Source organism: Dama dama, chromosome 12, assembly GCF_033118175.1.
Source record: "Dama dama isolate Ldn47 chromosome 12, ASM3311817v1, whole genome shotgun sequence".
In the NCBI taxonomy this organism is placed as follows: Eukaryota; Metazoa; Chordata; class Mammalia; order Artiodactyla; family Cervidae; genus Dama; species Dama dama.
The window spans coordinates 89771426-89790035 of record NC_083692.1 but is presented as its reverse complement, the minus strand read 5'-3'; the positions used below and the strand labels follow the sequence as shown (position 1 = coordinate 89790035).

At 35.6% G+C, this 18610-nt stretch overlaps 1 protein-coding gene and 1 non-coding gene across 3 annotated transcripts in view; both read left to right on the top strand.

Annotated features, from left to right (window-relative positions):
• ERO1A (endoplasmic reticulum oxidoreductase 1 alpha) overlaps positions 1-18610 on the top strand; it is a 50614-nt gene that overhangs the window by 17194 nt on the left and 14810 nt on the right. The window contains exons 5-9 of one of the 2 annotated variants that reach the window (XM_061158074.1): positions 4212-4288; positions 4380-4453; positions 11764-11884; positions 13966-14012; positions 16447-16458. In XM_061158074.1, coding sequence (XP_061014057.1) covers positions 4212-4288; positions 4380-4453; positions 11764-11884; positions 13966-14012; positions 16447-16458 — 331 coding nt within the window. The remainder of the gene's footprint in view (positions 1-4211; positions 4289-4379; positions 4454-11763; positions 11885-13965; positions 14013-16446; positions 16459-18610) is intronic. The other variant, XM_061158075.1, reaches the window with a different exon arrangement.
• TRNAW-CCA (transfer RNA tryptophan (anticodon CCA)) lies at positions 813-885 on the top strand. Its single transcript has one exon. It is a non-coding gene; the product is annotated as a tRNA-Trp (tRNA).

Sequence of the window (18610 nt, the reverse complement as noted above, 5' to 3'; positions counted from 1 at the left end):
TATGTTATTAACTAAATATACACATAACTAGAAGTATATCATTGAGTAGAGTCTAATATTTGCTTACATGTACATTTAATAAAATTGATATATAATGAAGTGCACACATCTTAAGTGTGCATATGTTAAATGCATACACCTTTGTAACTTAGGCTTCTGTTTCATTACAGAACATTGCTGCTACCCTAGAAAGTTGTTTGATACCCCATCCCAGTCAATCCATACTCCTTCCCCAGAGGCAATGACTGTTCTGCACTTTTTCTGTGTTAGATTTAAGCTAATTTTGATCATTTTTGATTCTGCATTTTTTATTCATACACAAAGAATGAAGTCATAGCTATTAATGTGTTGGCTCCAGTGCAGAGTTTTGCATATAATTAAATGATGCCATCATCAGCTGTTTCAAATAATCATTTCAATTCCAGAATTAAGAAAAATATATTTATTTTTGGTTGTGCTGGGTCTTTGTTGCTTTGCATCTGCTTCTCTAGAGTGTGGGCTCGGCTGTTGTGGCATACAGGCTTTAGTTGCTCTGAGGCATGTGGGATCTTCCCAGACGAGAGATTGAACCTGTGTCCTCTGCATCAGCAGGTGGATTCTTATCCAATGCACCACCAGGGAAGTCCCAGAAATTGTTGGATGTTTTTCATTCAGTTGATGCTCAAAGTAAAATTTTCAGAAGTTCGTTGTTGAAAAAAAGCATTTGTCACTGAATGTTAGTATAAATGCATTTAAAGTTCAAAATTGAAGATGAAGTATTTGTTTTGTGGGATTGATACACATATTAAATTTTGATGGAACAGTGTCCTGCTTCCCTGGTGGTCCAGTGGCTAAGACTCCATGCTTCCAATGCAGGGGGCCTGGGTTCGATCCCTAGTCAGGGAACTAGATCCCACACCTTGCAACTAAGAGTTTGCAAGCCACAACTAAAGATCCCACATGTTGCAACCAAGACCTGGCACAGCCAAATAATAAAATATTAAGGAAAAAGAAATGATGTCCTGGTAAATCAAGAAATATCCTTACTAAATCAAGAAATCTTACTAAATCAGAATTGTAATTCGTTGAGGTACATACATAATTCATAATTGTATCCCGACATGCTGTGATATGTTACTAATTAAGATACTATCAATTTGACAATACTATTGTCAAAATATATATATTTGTCAAAATATATAGGAGATGCTGAAGGACAGGGAAGCCTAGTGTGCTGCAGTCCATGGGGTCGCAGAGTCGGACATGACTGAACAGCTGAACAACAAAATAGGATTTTGTATTTATATATACACTAAGTAATGACTATGAAGCTTTGGGGATGAAGCTTATGCTGAATAAAATATTACTTTAGCATGGTAATAGTGGACTTTCTTTGCTCTCCATCATCGATCCAATTTTATAAATGTTTGAGCCTTTGAAGAACTACTTTGTTACATAGTCCAAGAATCCTTCATTGGCATTGATCATTTGTAAATAAATGAGCCCTCTAAATGTTGATTGCATTTTCAAAATCAGTAGAGAATCATTATTCAAAGTATCTATTGGTGGACTGCTTAAAGAAAAGAACAAACAAATTTCAGCTTTTGAAGCTTTAGCAAGTTGTACTTATTATAACAAAGCTTGTAAACAAAGACCTGGATATTCATTGATATGAAAAGTAGGAAAGAACTGTACATACTAAGTGAAGAAAGCTCAAATGGTATACTAGATTAAATTCTCAAATTTTACAGTTGTGTTTTGGAGACTCTCCCCTTGTGGGAAGAGTCTCCTCTTGATGAACTCTTGTTTTTAACTGTATATTTAAATGTATATTCTGAGCTATGAGGGAAGCACAAATTCTGACCTGAAATGGATTTAAATTAAGAAAGCTTACAATTTCATTTCTATTTGTAAAACATTTAAAATAATTAAAAAATAAGGATAATTTATTTGATGATTTTTGTCTTATTTATTAAAGAGGTGTACTTAGAGGCAAAGAATAGAACTGTGAAAATATGTGAGCTAAAATATTTTCATATATTTACCTGTAGTAGTAATATTTTTCTCAGTTAAATTGAAAGTGGCTCAGTCATGTCCAACTCTTTGCAACCCCACGAACTGTAGCCTGCCAGGCTCCTCTGTCCATGGGGATTTTCCAGGCAAGAATACTGGAATGGGTTGCCATTTCCTTCTCCAGGGTATCTTCCCAACTTAAGGATCGAATCTGGGTCTCCTGCATTGCAGGCAGACTCCTCACCAGCTAAGCCAGGAGGGAAATCTTCTCAATTAAAAATTGTATCTTTGGAGAAGAGTCAATTGAAAGTTGGAGAAGGCAATGGCACCCCACTCCAATACTCTTGCCTGGAAAATCCCATGGACAGAGGAGCCTGGTAGGCTGCAGTCCATGGGGTCACTAAGAGTCGGACATGACTGAGTGATTTCATTTTCATTTTTCACTTTCATGCATTGGAGAAGGAAATGGCAACCCACTCCAGTGTTCTTGCCTGAAAAATCCCAGGGATGGGGGAGCCTGGTGGGTTGCCGGCTGTGGGGTTGGACACGACTGAAGTGACTTAGCAGAAGCAGCAGCAGTTGAAAGTATCAATGATTTCAAATTAACCTTAAAATTAACTTTGAAGAAGATTGTGGGCAATTTTGTAAAACGTTGAAAATAATAAGCATTTTAGAAAAATTATTTTTCTTCAGAAAAAATGCCAATGACGTGGTTTTGAGACAGATGTGACTTACAAAGCTGACTGAGTTATTAAATAGGAGCTAGGAATAGTTGTTTTCTTTAACTTACATTTTAATATTCAGGTAATCACAATAATAAAGTTAAACAACTTTTGCTTAAATATAGATAGGTATACTAAAATATGTAAGTGTATGTTATCTCTTGAACAAATTTTGTTTACTTTTTGATAAGTATTTTTAATTTTTTTATTTTGAGATAACTTTTAACTTATTGAAAAGTTGCAAGATTAATAGGAAGATATTTGTACACTTTTTATAAACATTCACTAATTTTTAATATTTTGCCCCAACTGTCTTAGCATGCTTAAATACATAGAGTTTTTTAAATCATTTAAGAGTTATACATCATGTGCCTTTACCCATTTATACTTAATTATGTATGTGTGAGCACATGCTCAGTTGTGTCTGACTCTGCAACACTAAGGACTGCAGTCCTCCAGACTCCTCTGTCCATGGTATTGCCTGGGCAAGAATACCGGAGTGAGTTGCCATTTCCTTCTCCAGGGGGTCTTCCCAACCCAGGGATAGAACCCGTGTCTCCTGCATTGCAGGCAGATGTTTTACCACTGAGCCACCAGAGAAGTCCTAATTACATATAAAAAGTAATTTTATTTTTGAAAGTAGTTTTTGAGTTGAATTTTCTTTAGGTCGACGAATGTGATGAAACAAATCATTTCAAACAATTATGTCATTTCAGTTATTTCAGTGTTCGCTTTTATCCTCAAAAGAGTCCTTGTCTGTACAGTCATTTGTATGATCATCCTTACAAGAAGGACATGATAGGCACTCAGTTTACATTTGTTGAGTGATTGAATTTGTGGTCTCCTGCTTCCAGTGTCATCTTTTAGCTGTATGGTAGTGATGCCTGGTGTGTCGTGAAGTCTCGTGATCCATACTTACTTCCCTTGTACACAGCAAGCAGAATACATATCGTAACTTTGACTTTGCAAAGAAATACAGTTGTTAACGTATTTTAAGCACCTAAAGATATTGGAGTATTTTTATAAGACTTGGTAGCCTCCGGGGCATTTTTAGAATTATGGTATTTAGAGTTGAAATAGATCGTAGACGCACAGGATCTAGCCCAACCACTTATTTTATGGAAAAGAAAACTGATGCTCACAATTAGGTCATTAGAAAAGTGGAACACTGCCCCATGACTCCTTGCCAAGTGATTTCTTTAACCTCAAAGATTTTCTTAGTGGACATTTTGATAGTTGTTGGACTATAAATTATTCTTTATTTTGTAAACATAATAGTAAGTTGTATTCTCCAACAAAACAAAGAGCAAAGCCTTTTACTAATATTTTAGCTTCAGGAAGAATGTGAGGCTTATTTATTTATTTATTTTTCTTGTAAAGTTTTGAAACCAAGGGGATGATGCTAGCTCTAACAGAACCTCACATGCCTTCGACAGTCTTCTTAAAAGTTTTTAAAGTACAATCAATTGAATTCTATTTCTTTCCCTTTTGTTTTAGTATTCTGAAGAAGCCAATAATCTCATTGAAGAATGTGAGCAAGCTGAACGACTTGGAGCTGTGGATGAATCTCTGAGGTTTGGTGTTTTATTTGCAATAGTATTTTATGCTTTTTCAGGTGAAATGTTAACTTAAGAAAAAGAGTAACTCTATTTTCTTTGTTTAAAGTGAGGAAACACAGAAGGCTGTTCTTCAGTGGACCAAGCATGATGATTCCTCAGACAACTTCTGTGAAGCTGATGGTATAACATTTTTTATACTATGCATGTTAAGATTGTACCTAAGGAAGAAAATTCTTTTGAAATAATTTAAAGAAAAAAAAAATCCTCAGTTTCTAACAGTTTGGCAGTTCCTCAAAAAGCTAAACACAGAATTACCATGTGACTTAACAGTCAACTCCTCAGCATTTACCCCCAAAAGACTGAAGACAGTAAAGCAGATACTTGTACACCCTGTTCACAGCAGCCTTATTCGCAACAGCCAAAAGGTGGAAACAACCCAAGTATCCATCAGCTGCTGCTAAGTCACGTCAGTCGTGTCCGACTCCGTGTGACCCCACAGATGGCAGCCGCCAGGCTCTCCCGTCCCTGGGATTCTCCAGACAAGAACACTGGAGTGGGATTTAAAAAGAAAACCCAGTTTCTGGAAAAAAAATTCACCTCCTGAGTTTGCAGTTCTGTGTACTTAGTAATATATATATTTAACTTTTGTAATGTATACAGGTACTTTGTGTAACCTGCTTTGTTGTACTGACCTTGGATTGTTAAATATTTTCCTTAATGATGATTTGTGTTGTTTTTTGAAAAGAAAATAATGAACCATGAGTTATGTCTGTGACATTTAAATAAAACCAAGCTAGAGCTGTGGTATGATTAAAATCTAGGAGTCCTAGAATGCATTAGAACATTTGACTTATGGATTTTTAAATTAGATTTATAGATTCTCCCAGTCTTCCATTGTTTCTTTTTAGTATCTCTTTTTTTGTAAGTTTACTTGTTAGCATTTTAACTGGCTAAACAAAATTAAACTGAGTTGAGTTTTTGTATCCTTCTTTGCTTCTTTTGGAACAGACTAATGATCTTTCAAAAAAATCAGTGAAAAGAATGATATAGATCATTTTAATTATAAGCAAAAGACGAATCTGAAACACCCCCTCCCCAAAAAAGGGAAAAGAGAAAGGGAAAGTACTCATTTTTAATTTGTGGCTTCATTTTGGAGAAAAAAAGTACATAAACTTTACTTAATGAAAACCATGAGCATATTTTAGTGGATACATATCTGTAATCCATTGTTTCTAATTCCCAAATCTGAAACTTTGAAAAATGGCTATTTTTCTCCTTAAATTTAGTGCAGATTCACTCAGTATGAATATTCATGTGTTTTTTTTTTTCATGTTTTTTACTACAGAAATATTTATGTGTTTGTTTAAAGGTTGCTGCCCCAATCTCTCCTGGAACAATATTCAACATATGTTGCATGTACTATATTACCATTCTAAAATCTGAAAAGTTATTAATTTCAAATCACATTTGGGCCCAAGGGTGTTGAGTAAAGAACTGTGGACTTATACCTAGTGTTAGGCCAATAAGGAAAGGATGATAAAATGCTCTCCCAGCCCTAATTTTGCCATCTTTTCTGCAAGGATTCTTTGGCCTAAACATTGCTATGTGAGATAAAATTCACCTTGTAACATGGCAACTTATATTTTTTTTAGGCCTGCAGTATTAGAGAAAGAATGGGAATACCTTTACCAAAGCATCCTTTTAAAGCTACATGCTTACTTTTGTGTCACAAATCAGTAATTCATTCCATATATGATGGAGTTCTGTTGTCTTGGCTGAATAACTTGTCCACATATTTTTGTTTCTTCTCTTACAGGAGGGTGAATATATTTTTTAAAAAAGGACAGCTTTATAAGAAATAAATAATGTATGTAATGGTAGATCGAGGATAGGTATTTTGTAAATCTTTTTTTTTTCATATATTATTTTTATTTTTCTTATAACAAGTCTATAAAGTAAGCATTTGTCTTACTTAGGACTTGTTTTTTTTAATAACCTTTCAGTATTTTATTTTATTTTTAAAAAATTAATTAATTTATTTTAATTGAAGGCTAATTATAATATTGTAGTGGTTTTTGCCATACATTGACATGAATCAGCCATGGGTGTACATGTGTTCCCCATCCTGAACCCCCCTTCCACCTCCCTCCCCATCCCATCCCTCAGGGTCATCCCAGTGCACCATCCCTGAGCACCCTGTCTCATGCATTGAACCTGGACTGGTGATCTGTTTCACATATGATAATATACATGTTTCAATGCTATTCTCTCAAATCATCCCACCCTCACCTTCTCCCACAGAGTCCAAGAGACTGTTCTTTACATCTGCGTCTCTTTTGCTGTCTCGCATATAGGGTCATTGTTACCATCTTTCTAAATTCCATATATATACATAAGTATATTGTATTGGAGTTTTTCTTTCTGACTTACTTCACTCTCTATAATAGGCTCCAGTTTCATCCATCTCATTAGTACTGATTCAAATGCTTTCTTTTTAAATGGCTGAGTAATATTCCATTGTGTATATGTACCACAGTTTTCTTATCCATTCTTCTGCCGATGGGCATCTAGGTTGCTTCCATGTCCTGGCTATTACAAACAGTGCTGTGATGAACATTGGGATACACGTGTCTCTTTCAACTCTGGTTTCCTTGGTGTGTATGCCCAGCAGTGGGATTGCTGGGTTGTATGGCAGTTCTATTTCCAGTTTTTTAAGGAATCTCCACACTGTTCTCCATAGTGACTGTACTAGTTTGCATTCCCACCAACATTGTAAGAGGGTTCCTTTGTCTCCACACCCTCTCCAGCATTTATTGTTTGTAGACTTTTTGATAGCAGCCATTCTGACTGGCATGAGATGGTACTTCATTGTGGTTTTGATTTGCCTTTCTCTGATAATGAGTGATGTTGAGCATCTTTTCATGTGTTTGTTAGTCATCTGTATGTCTTCTTTGGAGAAATGTCTGCTTAGTTCTTTCGCCCATTTTTTGATTGGGTCACTTATTTTTCTGGAATTGAGCTGTAGGAGCTGCTTGTATATTTTTGAGATTAATCCTTTGTCCGTTGCTTCATTTGCTATTATTTTCACCCATTCTGAAGGCTGTCTTTTCACCTTGCTTATAGTTTCCTTCGTTGTACAAAAGCTTTTAAGTTTAATTAGGTCCCATTTGTTTATTTTTGCTTTTATTTTCATTACTCTGGGAGGTGGGTCATGGAGGATCCTGCTGTGATTTATGTCAGAGGATGTTTTGCCTGTGTTTTCCTCTAGGAGTTTTATAGTTTCTGGCCTTAGGTTTAGATCTTTAATCTGTTTTTAGTTTATTTTTGTGTATGGCATTAGAAAGTGTTCTAGTTTCATTCTTTTACAAAGTGGTGACCAGTTTTCCCAGCACCATTTGTGAAAGAGATTGTCTTTTCTCCATTGTATATTCTTTACTCCTGTGTCAAAGATAAGGTGTCCATAGGTGTGTGCATTTATCTCTGGGCTTTCTATTTTGTTTCATTGATCTATATTTCTGTCTTTGTGCCAGTACTGTACGGTCTTGATGACTTTACCTTTGTAGTATAGTCTGAAGTCAGGCAGGTTGATTCCTCCAGTTCCATTCTTCTTTCTTAAGATTGCTTTGGCTATTTGAGGTTTTTTGTATTTCCATACAAATTGTGAAATTATTTGTTCTAGTTCTTGAAAAATACCGTTGGTAGCCTGATAGTGATTACATTGAATCTATAGATTGCTTTGGGTCATATACTCATTTTCACTATATTGATTGATTCTTGATTCATGAATCAAGATTGATTCTTGATTCTTCCGATTCATGAACATGGTATATTTCTCCATCTATTTGTGTCATCTTTAATTTCTTTCATCAGTGTTTTATATTTTTCTATATATAGGTCTTTTGTTTCTTTAGGTAGATTTATTCCTAAGTATTTTATTCTTTTCATTGCAATGGTGAATGGAATTGTTTCCTTAGTCTCTCTCTCTTTTTTCTCATTGTTAATGTATAGGAATGCAAGGGATTTCTGTGTGTTAATTTTATATCCTGCAACTTTACTATATTCATTGATTAGCTCTAGTAATTTTCTGGTGGGATCTTTAGGGTTTTCTGTGTAGAGGATCATGTCATCTGCAAACAGTGAGAGTTTTACTTCTTCTTTTCCAATCTGGATTCCTTTTATTTCTTCTTCTGCTCTGATTGCTGTGGCTAAAACTTCCAAAACTATGTTGAATAGTAGTGGTGAGAGTGGGCACCCTCGTCTTGTTCTTGATTTTAGGGAAAATGCTTTCAGTTTTTCACCATTGAGGATGTTTGCTGTGGGTTCATTATATATAGCTTTTATTATGTTGAGGTATGTTCCTTCTAGTCCTGCTTTCTGGAGGGTTTTTATCATAAATGGATGTTGAATTTTGTCAAAGGCTTTCTCTGCATCTATTGAAATAACCATATGGTTTTTATCTTTCAATTTGTTAATGTGTTATATCACATTGATTGATCTGCAGATATTAAAGAAACCTTGCATCCCTGGGATAAAGCCCACTTGGTCATGATGTATGATCTTTTAATATGTTGTTGGATTCTGTTTGCTAGAATTTTGTTAAGAATTTTTGCATCTATGTTCATCAGTGATATTGGCCTGTAGTTTCCTTTTTTTGTGGCATCTTTGTCTGGTTTTGGTATTAGGGTGATGGTGGCCTCATAGAATGAGTTTGGAAGTTTACCTTCCTCTGCAATTTTCTGGAAGAGTTTGAGTAGGATAGGTGTTAGCTCTTCTCTAAATTTTTGGTAGAGTTCATCTGTGAAGCCATCTGGTCCTAGGCTTTTGTTTGCTGGAAGATTTCTGATTACAGTTTCGATTTCCTTGCTTGCAATGGGTCTGTTAAGATTTTCTATTTCTTCCTGGTTCAGTTTTGGAAAGTTATACTTTTCTAAGAATTTGTCCATTTCTTCCAAGTTGTCCATTTTATTGGCATAGAGCTGCTGATGGTAGTCTCTTATGATCCTTTGTATTTCAGTGTTGTCTGTTGTGATCTCTCCATTTTCATTTCTAATTTTGTTGAGTTGATTCTTCCTTTTTTTCTTGATGAGTCTGGCTAATGGTTTGTCTATTTTATTTATCGTCTCAAAGAACCAGATTTTAGCTTTGTTGATTTTTTGCTGTGGTCTCCTTTGTTTCTTTTTCATTTATTTCTGCCCTAGTTTTTATGATTTTTTTCCTTCTACTAACCCTGGGGTTCTTCATGTTTTCTTTTTCTAGTTGCTGTAGGTGTAGAGTTAGGTTATTTATTTGATTTTTCTCTTGTTTTTTGAGGTAACCTTGTATTGCTATGAACCTTCCCCTTAGCACTGCTTTTACTGAGTCCCATAGGTTTTGGGTTGTTGTGTTTTCATTTTCATATGTTTCTTTGCATATTTTGATTTCTTTTTTGATTTCTTCTGTGATTTGTTGATTATTCAGAAGCGTGTTGTTTAGCCTCCATCTGTTTGTATTTTTAATAGCTTTTTTCCTGTAGTTGACATCTAATCTTAATTAGAAATTTGAGCTTTTGTCATCTGGCAAAATATGGTTATAGTAACTTTCAAAAATGAAGTTGGAGAGAGGTGAAGTACGTCATAGTAAAATTATGAGTCAGCTAATGTTTATCTCTAATGAGGCACAATATCAGAAATTTAATCATTCCTTGGTGGTTTGTTTTCTGTCTTAAGATACTAAATTCTAAGTATTATTTCTATATTTTGAAAGTCAGTCTTATTTTTATGACTTTATTATAATTTGCTATGCTGAATTAATCTCTATAGTACTGTTAATAATTGAGATGAACAGAGTTATCTGTTCCTAAAGTAGGTGATTCCATGCAGATTTGTTTTTAAAGTTTTTATTTTTATTTCTAGTTATTTTAATTGCTACTTTTACTTTGAACTCTCAGTTATTTCTAGTTGCTATCACTGTGCTGTTTCCAGAAGCAGATTTCCTTCTAATTTATGACTCTAATGAACTGTGAATTGGGTTAAAAATAACCAAGCTTAGTTTATCTTAATTTTTTAAATGAGAAGTAGATACTGTAGAGAGCTTGATGGACTGTCATGTAAGCACCTTTTGGCTCAGGTTTTTGTCATCCACTTTGGTTGCTTTGAGGCCATTTTCACTGACTTCCTTATTCTTTGTTAGTTCCTGCTGTTAAGCTTTATAGTTGAATTAGGTATTACTGTATTATTAGCTAATTCTGTAAGGCAACTGGAGGAGTAGTGGTCATATTTTTTTTGTTTGTTTTAAAGTTTTAATACATTATACAAATTTATAGAACATATGAGAAACCAATATCCCACCAGTTTTGGTGTGGTTTTCATATATATCTATAATTATCTTTTCTATAGTGCTTATCTTTTCATTTTATTAGGTTGCCTTTGTACTTAATAGGTCTTTTGATGGTAAAGTGGTCTATTATATATCATAATGCCAGTGGAAATGGAAACGGAAGTGTTAGGTGCTCAGTTGTGTCCAACTGTTTGTGGCCCCATGGCCTCTAGCCCACCAGGCTCCTCTGTCTATGGAATTCTCCAGGAAAGAATACTGGAGTGGGTTGCCATTGCCTTCTCCAGAGGATCTTCTAATACCACTAGTTAATATTTATTTTACTCTTATTATTGTTCTAAGCACTCTGCATCTTTAAACTTCTTTAAGTCTCACAGTAACACTATGAGTATTATCCCCATTTTACAAATGACACTGAGGCATAGAGAGTTTACATGACTTACTCAGGGTTTCAAAGTCAGTAAGTAGTAGGTTGTTTGTTGTTCTTCCACTCAGTTGTGTCCAACTCTTTGCAACCCCATGGACTACATCATGCCAAACTTCCCTGTCCCTGGCTCCTAGAGTTTGCTTAAACTCATGTCCATTGGGTCAGTGATGCCATCCAGTCATCTCATCTGGGTACTCTGGCTCCAGAGCCTGTGCTCTGCTCTGTTGAACATTTAGGATGCTTCTAATTTTCCCTTTTATAAATGATACTGATACAAATATCATTCTACTTATACTTTTTTGCATATTTAGGATTATACCTTTGGGACAGCTTTGTAGTGGTCATGTAAAAAGGAAGTATTTGGTAACAAACTGTGTGGTACTAATATGTCTTCATTTACCTCAGTTACTTATGAACTGCTTGTGGTTACTGTGATGGGAAATGTACAGATATTCTTTGCCTGGATAGGTTACCAGAATCGAATTACTATGTTCCTTCAATACTATAATTCACATATTCCATAATTCATATAAAACCAGGATGCTTTTGCCACTGGTGTGTCATTTAATGTGGATGTTTTTGTTCCTTCTTCTTTTCCCTTGTATTTTTCTCCCTAAAAGGCGTTTTTAAGTCCCAAGTGCATTGTTAACATTTGTGGTGCCTTAGAATCAATGGAATACAGTATGTCATACTAGCTTTTTAGGTAACTGAGAAAAAAAGAAAGATTGTTATAAAACATTTTGTTTTACAGATATACAGTCTCCTGATGCTGAGTATGTCGATTTGCTCCTTAATCCCGAGCGCTACACGGGTTACAAGGGACCAGATGCTTGGAAGATATGGAATGTCATTTATGAAGAAAACTGTTTTAAGTATGTGTCATTTTCCTTTCAAAATTCCTGAAAGATGTGCTCATTTCTCTTTATAAACAAACAGAATCATAATGACTTAAAATTACAAATCAAGTTCACTTTATTAAAGGATGTATTTGGACATAGTAACATACTCATTCATTAATCCAGTTTCCCTCTGGGGATACATATAGACATGCATTTCAACAAATACTTCTTTCTTTTCCAAAAGACTTAGATAGTATTAGACTTTTATGGGAGTGTTGTAGGCATTTCTCAAATGTTCCTTAAGTGGGCTATAGGATCTCAGGTGAGCTAACCTAGAGCCAGAGAGATGATATAGTTAGTGCAGGGAATAAATTAGGATATAGCTGCATATTCTTTTCAGTGCTCTATACTCCTCTTTTTTTGTTGCTGTGGTTATTTTACCTGCTTTCAAATTAAAGTTAAGTTCTCTTCAGAGAATAATTATAAATAAGTAATATTTGAGCACTCATGATGTGCCAGTTGTTATGTTAAATATGTTATAAACATTTTCTTTCTTAGTCCTTGTAACAACTCTGTGTTGTAGTCATCACTGTTTACAGATAGAAAAACTGACACTTGGAAAGGTTAAGTGATCTGTCTAGTGTCAAAGACATAGTAAGTGGAAGAACCCTCTTTGTCCTCCTGCCGACTGCAATGGAAGCTGTCAGTTTGAACAATGGGAGACTGAGACATGCTTCAAGTTTACCCACTTGTAAGCCTCTAGGCTGTAAACAGGGTACTTATTGAGTTTTGGAAGGGATTGTGTATGCACATGGGTGTTATGCTATCTCAGAGATAGGGATAATTCTGGGAAAATTTCTGGAGTTCCCAAGTGTGGCAAAAATACTTTCCACTTTTTGTGTCAAATATAAGCATTTGAGATCAGCAGTTTCTTTTTTTGACTTGCAGAATTTCTGCAATTTAGAAAGTGGAGAGTTTTCATTATTTACTCATTTCTGCCATGTGTTTCATTTAAATTCTCTTGACTCATATTAGGAATGTTTGATTACAGAATTTTTAGAGGTTTTTTCCCTAATTTTTTTTAGATAAACTAAAATAGAGCCCAACTAAAGCATTTGTTAGATTTTGTATTAGTTTTTAGTTACTTATTGTTTCCTAATTGATTTATATCATTGTCTGCATAATATTTCTAAAATATAAACAATGTAGGAGGCACTCAAATTGAGTATGTTAAAACATAGCTTACATGTTCTATTCTCAAAGTGTCTCAAGTTGTGCAATTGTAAAATAAATAAAGTACATTAAAATGATCCCTATACTCTAGTAGTGATACTAATGAATTTAATTTGGGATTTAAAAACATTTTAGTGACATTACTCTCTTTTTTCTTATTAAATAGTTACTAAAACTTATTAAAAACCGTCTTTATTGAAATTATAATAAACTTGATGGCCACAGAGCAAATTGATAGACTTAAAATTATCAAAGTGGAAAATAATCTAATCACACTGTTTTTAATCCCTTTTTATTTTAGTGCTTGTGTTGAGTGTTTGCCTTTTTTTCCTGCTTGTCTTTCAAATGAGTGTATTTTATGACATACAGATGTATATAACATATATAAAAATATGGTAGTAACTAGGAGAAGAGCTTGACTTGTGTTTTTTTTCTTCCTTTGTTTGAAGAAATGATTATGAAATGACTTTTTGGCTGCTACAGTGGGAAAAGATCCGCAACTTACCACTAAAACAAATAACCATCCTCCCTTATTGCAGTTAGAAAAAATAAATATTTTATAAGTCAGTAAAACAGTTTGATTTTAGATATAGTTATTAACCAATGCAGGAGACATAAGAGATGCAGTTCAATTCCTGGGACAGGAAGATCCCCTGGAGGAGGACATGGCAACCCACTCTAGTATTCTTGCCTGGAGAATCCCATGGGTAGAGGAGCCTGTCCTTGGGGTTGCAAAGATTCAGACACGACTGAAATGACTAAGCTCACGTGCACGCACATAATTATTAAAAACCTTTCTGAGGTAATTTCACTTTTACTTAACTAATTATAGCATGATGGGTAACATATTTATATTTTATACTTTAATTTTTTGTTTCTAGGCCACAGACAATTAAAAGACCTTTAAATCCTTTGGCTTCTGGTCAAGGTGAGTTATTTATTTGCACTGTTATTTATTAGCTAGTGAACTTTGGTTAGAAGGAAGGAGGAGGCAAGATAAGGATTGGCAGGAGCATTTGAGATCATATATTCCTGTTTTCACAGAAGTTATGCCTCATTCTTGCAGAGAAATGGGTGTTGAAAATATTTACACTTCAGTAAGGAATATTTTTGTAATGAATTTAGACTATCATAGGTGAAGTTTAAACTATACATTTTTAATATATTTTTGCAGAATGTGTGTGTTCAGGCTTTCAGTTGTTTTTACTCATCTTTTAGTTCAATGAATATCCAAAAAACTTCTGCCTCACATCTTCCTAAAACTTGAAATTATTGTATATCTTGGGAGTCTGATTTCAAATTCAGTTGACTTTATATCTCATTAACATTTTTCATTTTCTGCTTATACTCAGGATCTGGCTTAAATGCTTCCTTGCCCACCCTGTCAATTTCTCTGATCCCCCCTAACTGGCAGTAATCTCTCTCTCCTCACAAAATGATCTTATGTGCTATTTTGTTCCTCTTTCAGCTCTTTCCACTTGCTAGCATTATTTTACTACTATTTATATATCTATTGTCTTCCCAGGTGGTTCAGTGGTAAAGAATCTGCCTGCCAAGCAGGAGACTTGGGTTCAGTCCCTGAGTCCCTGATCCCCTGGAGAAGGAAATGGTGACCCACTCCAGTATTCTTGCCTGGGAAATCCCATGGACAGCGGAGCCCAGTGGGCTACAGTCCATGGGGTTGCAAAGAGTCAGACACGACTGAGTGACTAAATCACTACCACCACTGCCATGTATCTATTGATCTACCCTAGTACTTTGGACATATGAGTAGCATTTATTGGTTTCATCCCTTAGTAAAGAGCCTGAAACATAATAGATGGAATAGTTAAATGATCAATGAAAATCGCCCTCCTCATTTAATGGTCTTGTCTACAGTAGTGAAAATCGCTTGTTTCTTTAACAAATGATTATCCACTATTTACTATGTGTTAGGCACTGGATAGGTGCAGAGGGGATGTAAAATTTAAAGTCACAAACCTTGCCCAGTCTATAAGAGGCAGAACAGTTTGTTAAATAAACCATTTCAAGTGTATAATTTCAGGCTTTTTCCCTAGGAAATACATATCTGTGTTTTCTGAATATATGCTTACTGATGAATTCTTTGATGTACTTTTAGCAACTGTGGAATGATTTTCATTTTTTAAATTTATTTGAAAAACTGCTGATCTCATAGAGTCAACAAACATAAATTTACTTCTGGAAAGCAGTGAGATTGCATCATTCCATAAATGTTGGCAGACTAGTCATTCTTAGGTTAGAAATGAAAGAATGTCTTTAAACATGGCTTTTGATTTATATGGAGTCACATATGGTACTCAGTGGAAACTATTGATTTAGTATCAGATGAGATGCAAATTCCTAGGCAAGAGATGATCTTCACTCTTATGTGAAGTCAGTCACATTATGATCTGATAAGTTAATTAACCACCTTTGCTTATTTTAAAGATAAATGGGAACAATGTCAGTGTTTATCATCAGGGAACTGGTTAAATGAGTTATGGTATTTTTATATAGTAGAATATAGCCATTCTAAATGTTACTGAAAATTTTGTTTTCATTTATATCAGTGGTGATCAATAGTGCATTTAGGAGAAGAAGCAGGTATTAGACAGTATGTATTAATATATTTTTTATAAAGACATAATTAGTATAATATCTCACTATCCTGTGCACAAAGAAAAAAAACACCAAAATGTAAATGGTATTTATCTTTGGGCTCAGGGAGTTATGAGTGATATATTTTATTTTGTCTTTGTGTTCTCTTTATAACATATATTTGCAATGAGCATCTGGTACTTTAATAAATGATGGCATTAAATAAAAGTGGCAAAATGAAGACAGTTTTTCAGTACTTAATGAGCAGCTGCATACAAACTGCTGGATTGTGCATATTTGGATCTTACACATAGTCTTTAAAAATATTGCTGAATAAGGTAAATTTTTATAACGTCAGTTCTGGGAGTTTTGAAGCAATAACACAGATCCTTAGCAGAAACTGTCTTATAGCTGTAGGATAAATAAATAAGTAAAAAGGCTCTGACAGCCAAATAACTGTGAGACCTTGAGATATTTAAGAGTACTCTCAGATGATAGATTACATTTCTCTTTCCTGTCAGCCCACATTAAATCTTGAACAAGCTGAAACTACTCTTCATCCAGGCTCTTGGAGATGAGGCCATTTAGTCAAATTAGGCATAATTCCTTTTATTACCAGAAAGAGTTGCAGTCACAAGCATATCACTCTCAGATGTTATCTATGTGGGTGAACTGATGGACTAAAAGTAACGGAAGTGTAGCATTTTAAAAGGAACTATCTGGAAGGAGTTTTTAATAATATAACTTTTGTTTTCTTTTTTCAGGTAAAAGTGAAGGTAAGTATAATTTCTTTATCATACATGACAGATATGAATTTGCTTATATTCAGAGGTTTGTGGGCAAACTTGTTTTTTCTTCCCACAGGTGAGACTTGAGAAGTTACTTTTTATTTGTTTATCTAAGATGCTAACAGGGACAGCATAGGTTAAGGGAAAAATGACTCTTTGTGCCTGGGATCAGACAGTAGAGACAGGCTGCCTCAGCCTCTGGTAATTCACTCATACACTTTATGTTTGTGAAAGTGAGGCATTTCCCGGCTTGTGTCAGGGAAAATTTCTTCTTTATTGACTGAACTCTGGGATCTGCTGGGTCACCCATAGGAAGGTTCTAGGCATGATCACTGAGGAAAACAATAGAATGGGAAAGACTAGAGATCTCTTGAAGAAAATTAGAGATACCAAGGGAACATTTCATGCAAAGATGGGCTCAATAAAGGACAGAAATGGTATGGACCTAACAGAAGCAGAAGATATTAAGAAGAGGTGGCAAGAACACACAGAAGAACTATACAAAAAAGATCTTCATGACCCAGATAATCACGCTGGTGTGATCACTCATCTCGAGCCAGACATCCTGGAATGTGAAGTCAAGTGGGCCTTAGGAAGCATCACTACAAACAAAGCTAGTGGAAGTGATGAAATTCCAGTTGAGCTATTTCAAACTCTAAAAGATGATGCTGTGAAAGTGATGCACTCAAGATGCCAGCAAATCTGGAAATCTGGTCTCAGCAGGGGCCACAGGACTGGAAAAGGTCAGTTTTCATTCCAATCCCAAAGAAAGGCAATGCCAAAGAATGCTCAAACTGCCACACAATTGCACTCATCTCACACACTAGTAAAGTAATACTCAAAATTCTCCAAACCAGGCTTCAGCAATTGTGAACTGTGAACTTCCAGATGTTCAAGCTGGATTTAGAAAAGGCAGAGGAATCAGAGATCAAATTGCCAACATCTGCTGGATCATTGAAAAAGCAAAAGAGTTCCAGAAAAACATCTATTTCTGCTTGATTGACTATGCCAAAGCCTTTGATTGTGTGGATCACAACAAACTGTGGAAAATTCTGAAAGAGATGGGCATACCAGACCACTTGACCTGCCTCTTGAGAAATCTGTATGCAGGTCAGGAGGCAACAGTTAGAAGTGGACATGGAACAGACTTGTTCCAAATAGGAAAAAGAGTACATCAAGGCTGCATATTGTCACCCTGCTTATTTAACTTATATGCAGAGTACATCATGAGAAACACTGGACTGGATGAAGCACAAGCTGGAATCAAGATTGCCGGGAGAAATATCAATAACCTCAGATATGCAGATGACACCACCCTTATGGCAGAAAGCAAAGAAGAACTAAAGAGCCTCTTGATGAAAGAGGAGAGTGAAAAAGTTGGCTTAAAGCTCAACATTCAGAAAACTAAGATCATGGCATTTGGTCCCGTCACTTCATGGCAAATAGATGGGGAAACAGTGGGAATAGTGGCTGACTTTATTTTTCTGGGCTCCAAAATCACTGCAGATGGTGACTGTAGCCATGAAATTAAAAGACACTTACTCCTTGGAAGGAAAGTTATGACCAACCTAGACAGCATATTAAAAAGCAGAGACATTACTTTGCCAACCAAAGGTCTGTCTAGTCAAGGCTACGGTTTTTCCAGTGGTCATGTATGGATGTAAGAGTTGGACTATAAAGAAAGCTGAGCGCTGAAGAATTGATGCTTTTGAACTGTGGTATTGGAGAAGCTCTTGAGAGTCCCTTGGACTGCAAGGAGATCCAACCAGTCCATCCTAAAGGAGATCAGTCCTGTCCTGGGTGTTCATTGGAAGGACTGATGTTGAAGCTGAAACTGCAATACTTTGTCCACCTGATGTGAAGAGCTGACTCATTTGAAAAGACCCTGATGCTGGGAAAGATTGAAAGCAGGAGGAGAAGGGGGCGACAGAGGATGAGATGGCTGGATGGCATCACCGACTCAATGGACATGAGTTTGGGTAAACTCCAGGAGTTGGTGATGGACAGGGAGGCCTGGCATGCTGCAGTCCATGGGGTCGCAAAGAGTCAGACACGACTGAGCGACTGACCTGAGCTGAGCTGAGGCGTGATCAGAGTGTTGATCTACTGGCTTCCAAGCCTGTGCTGATTCTTGTGTGTA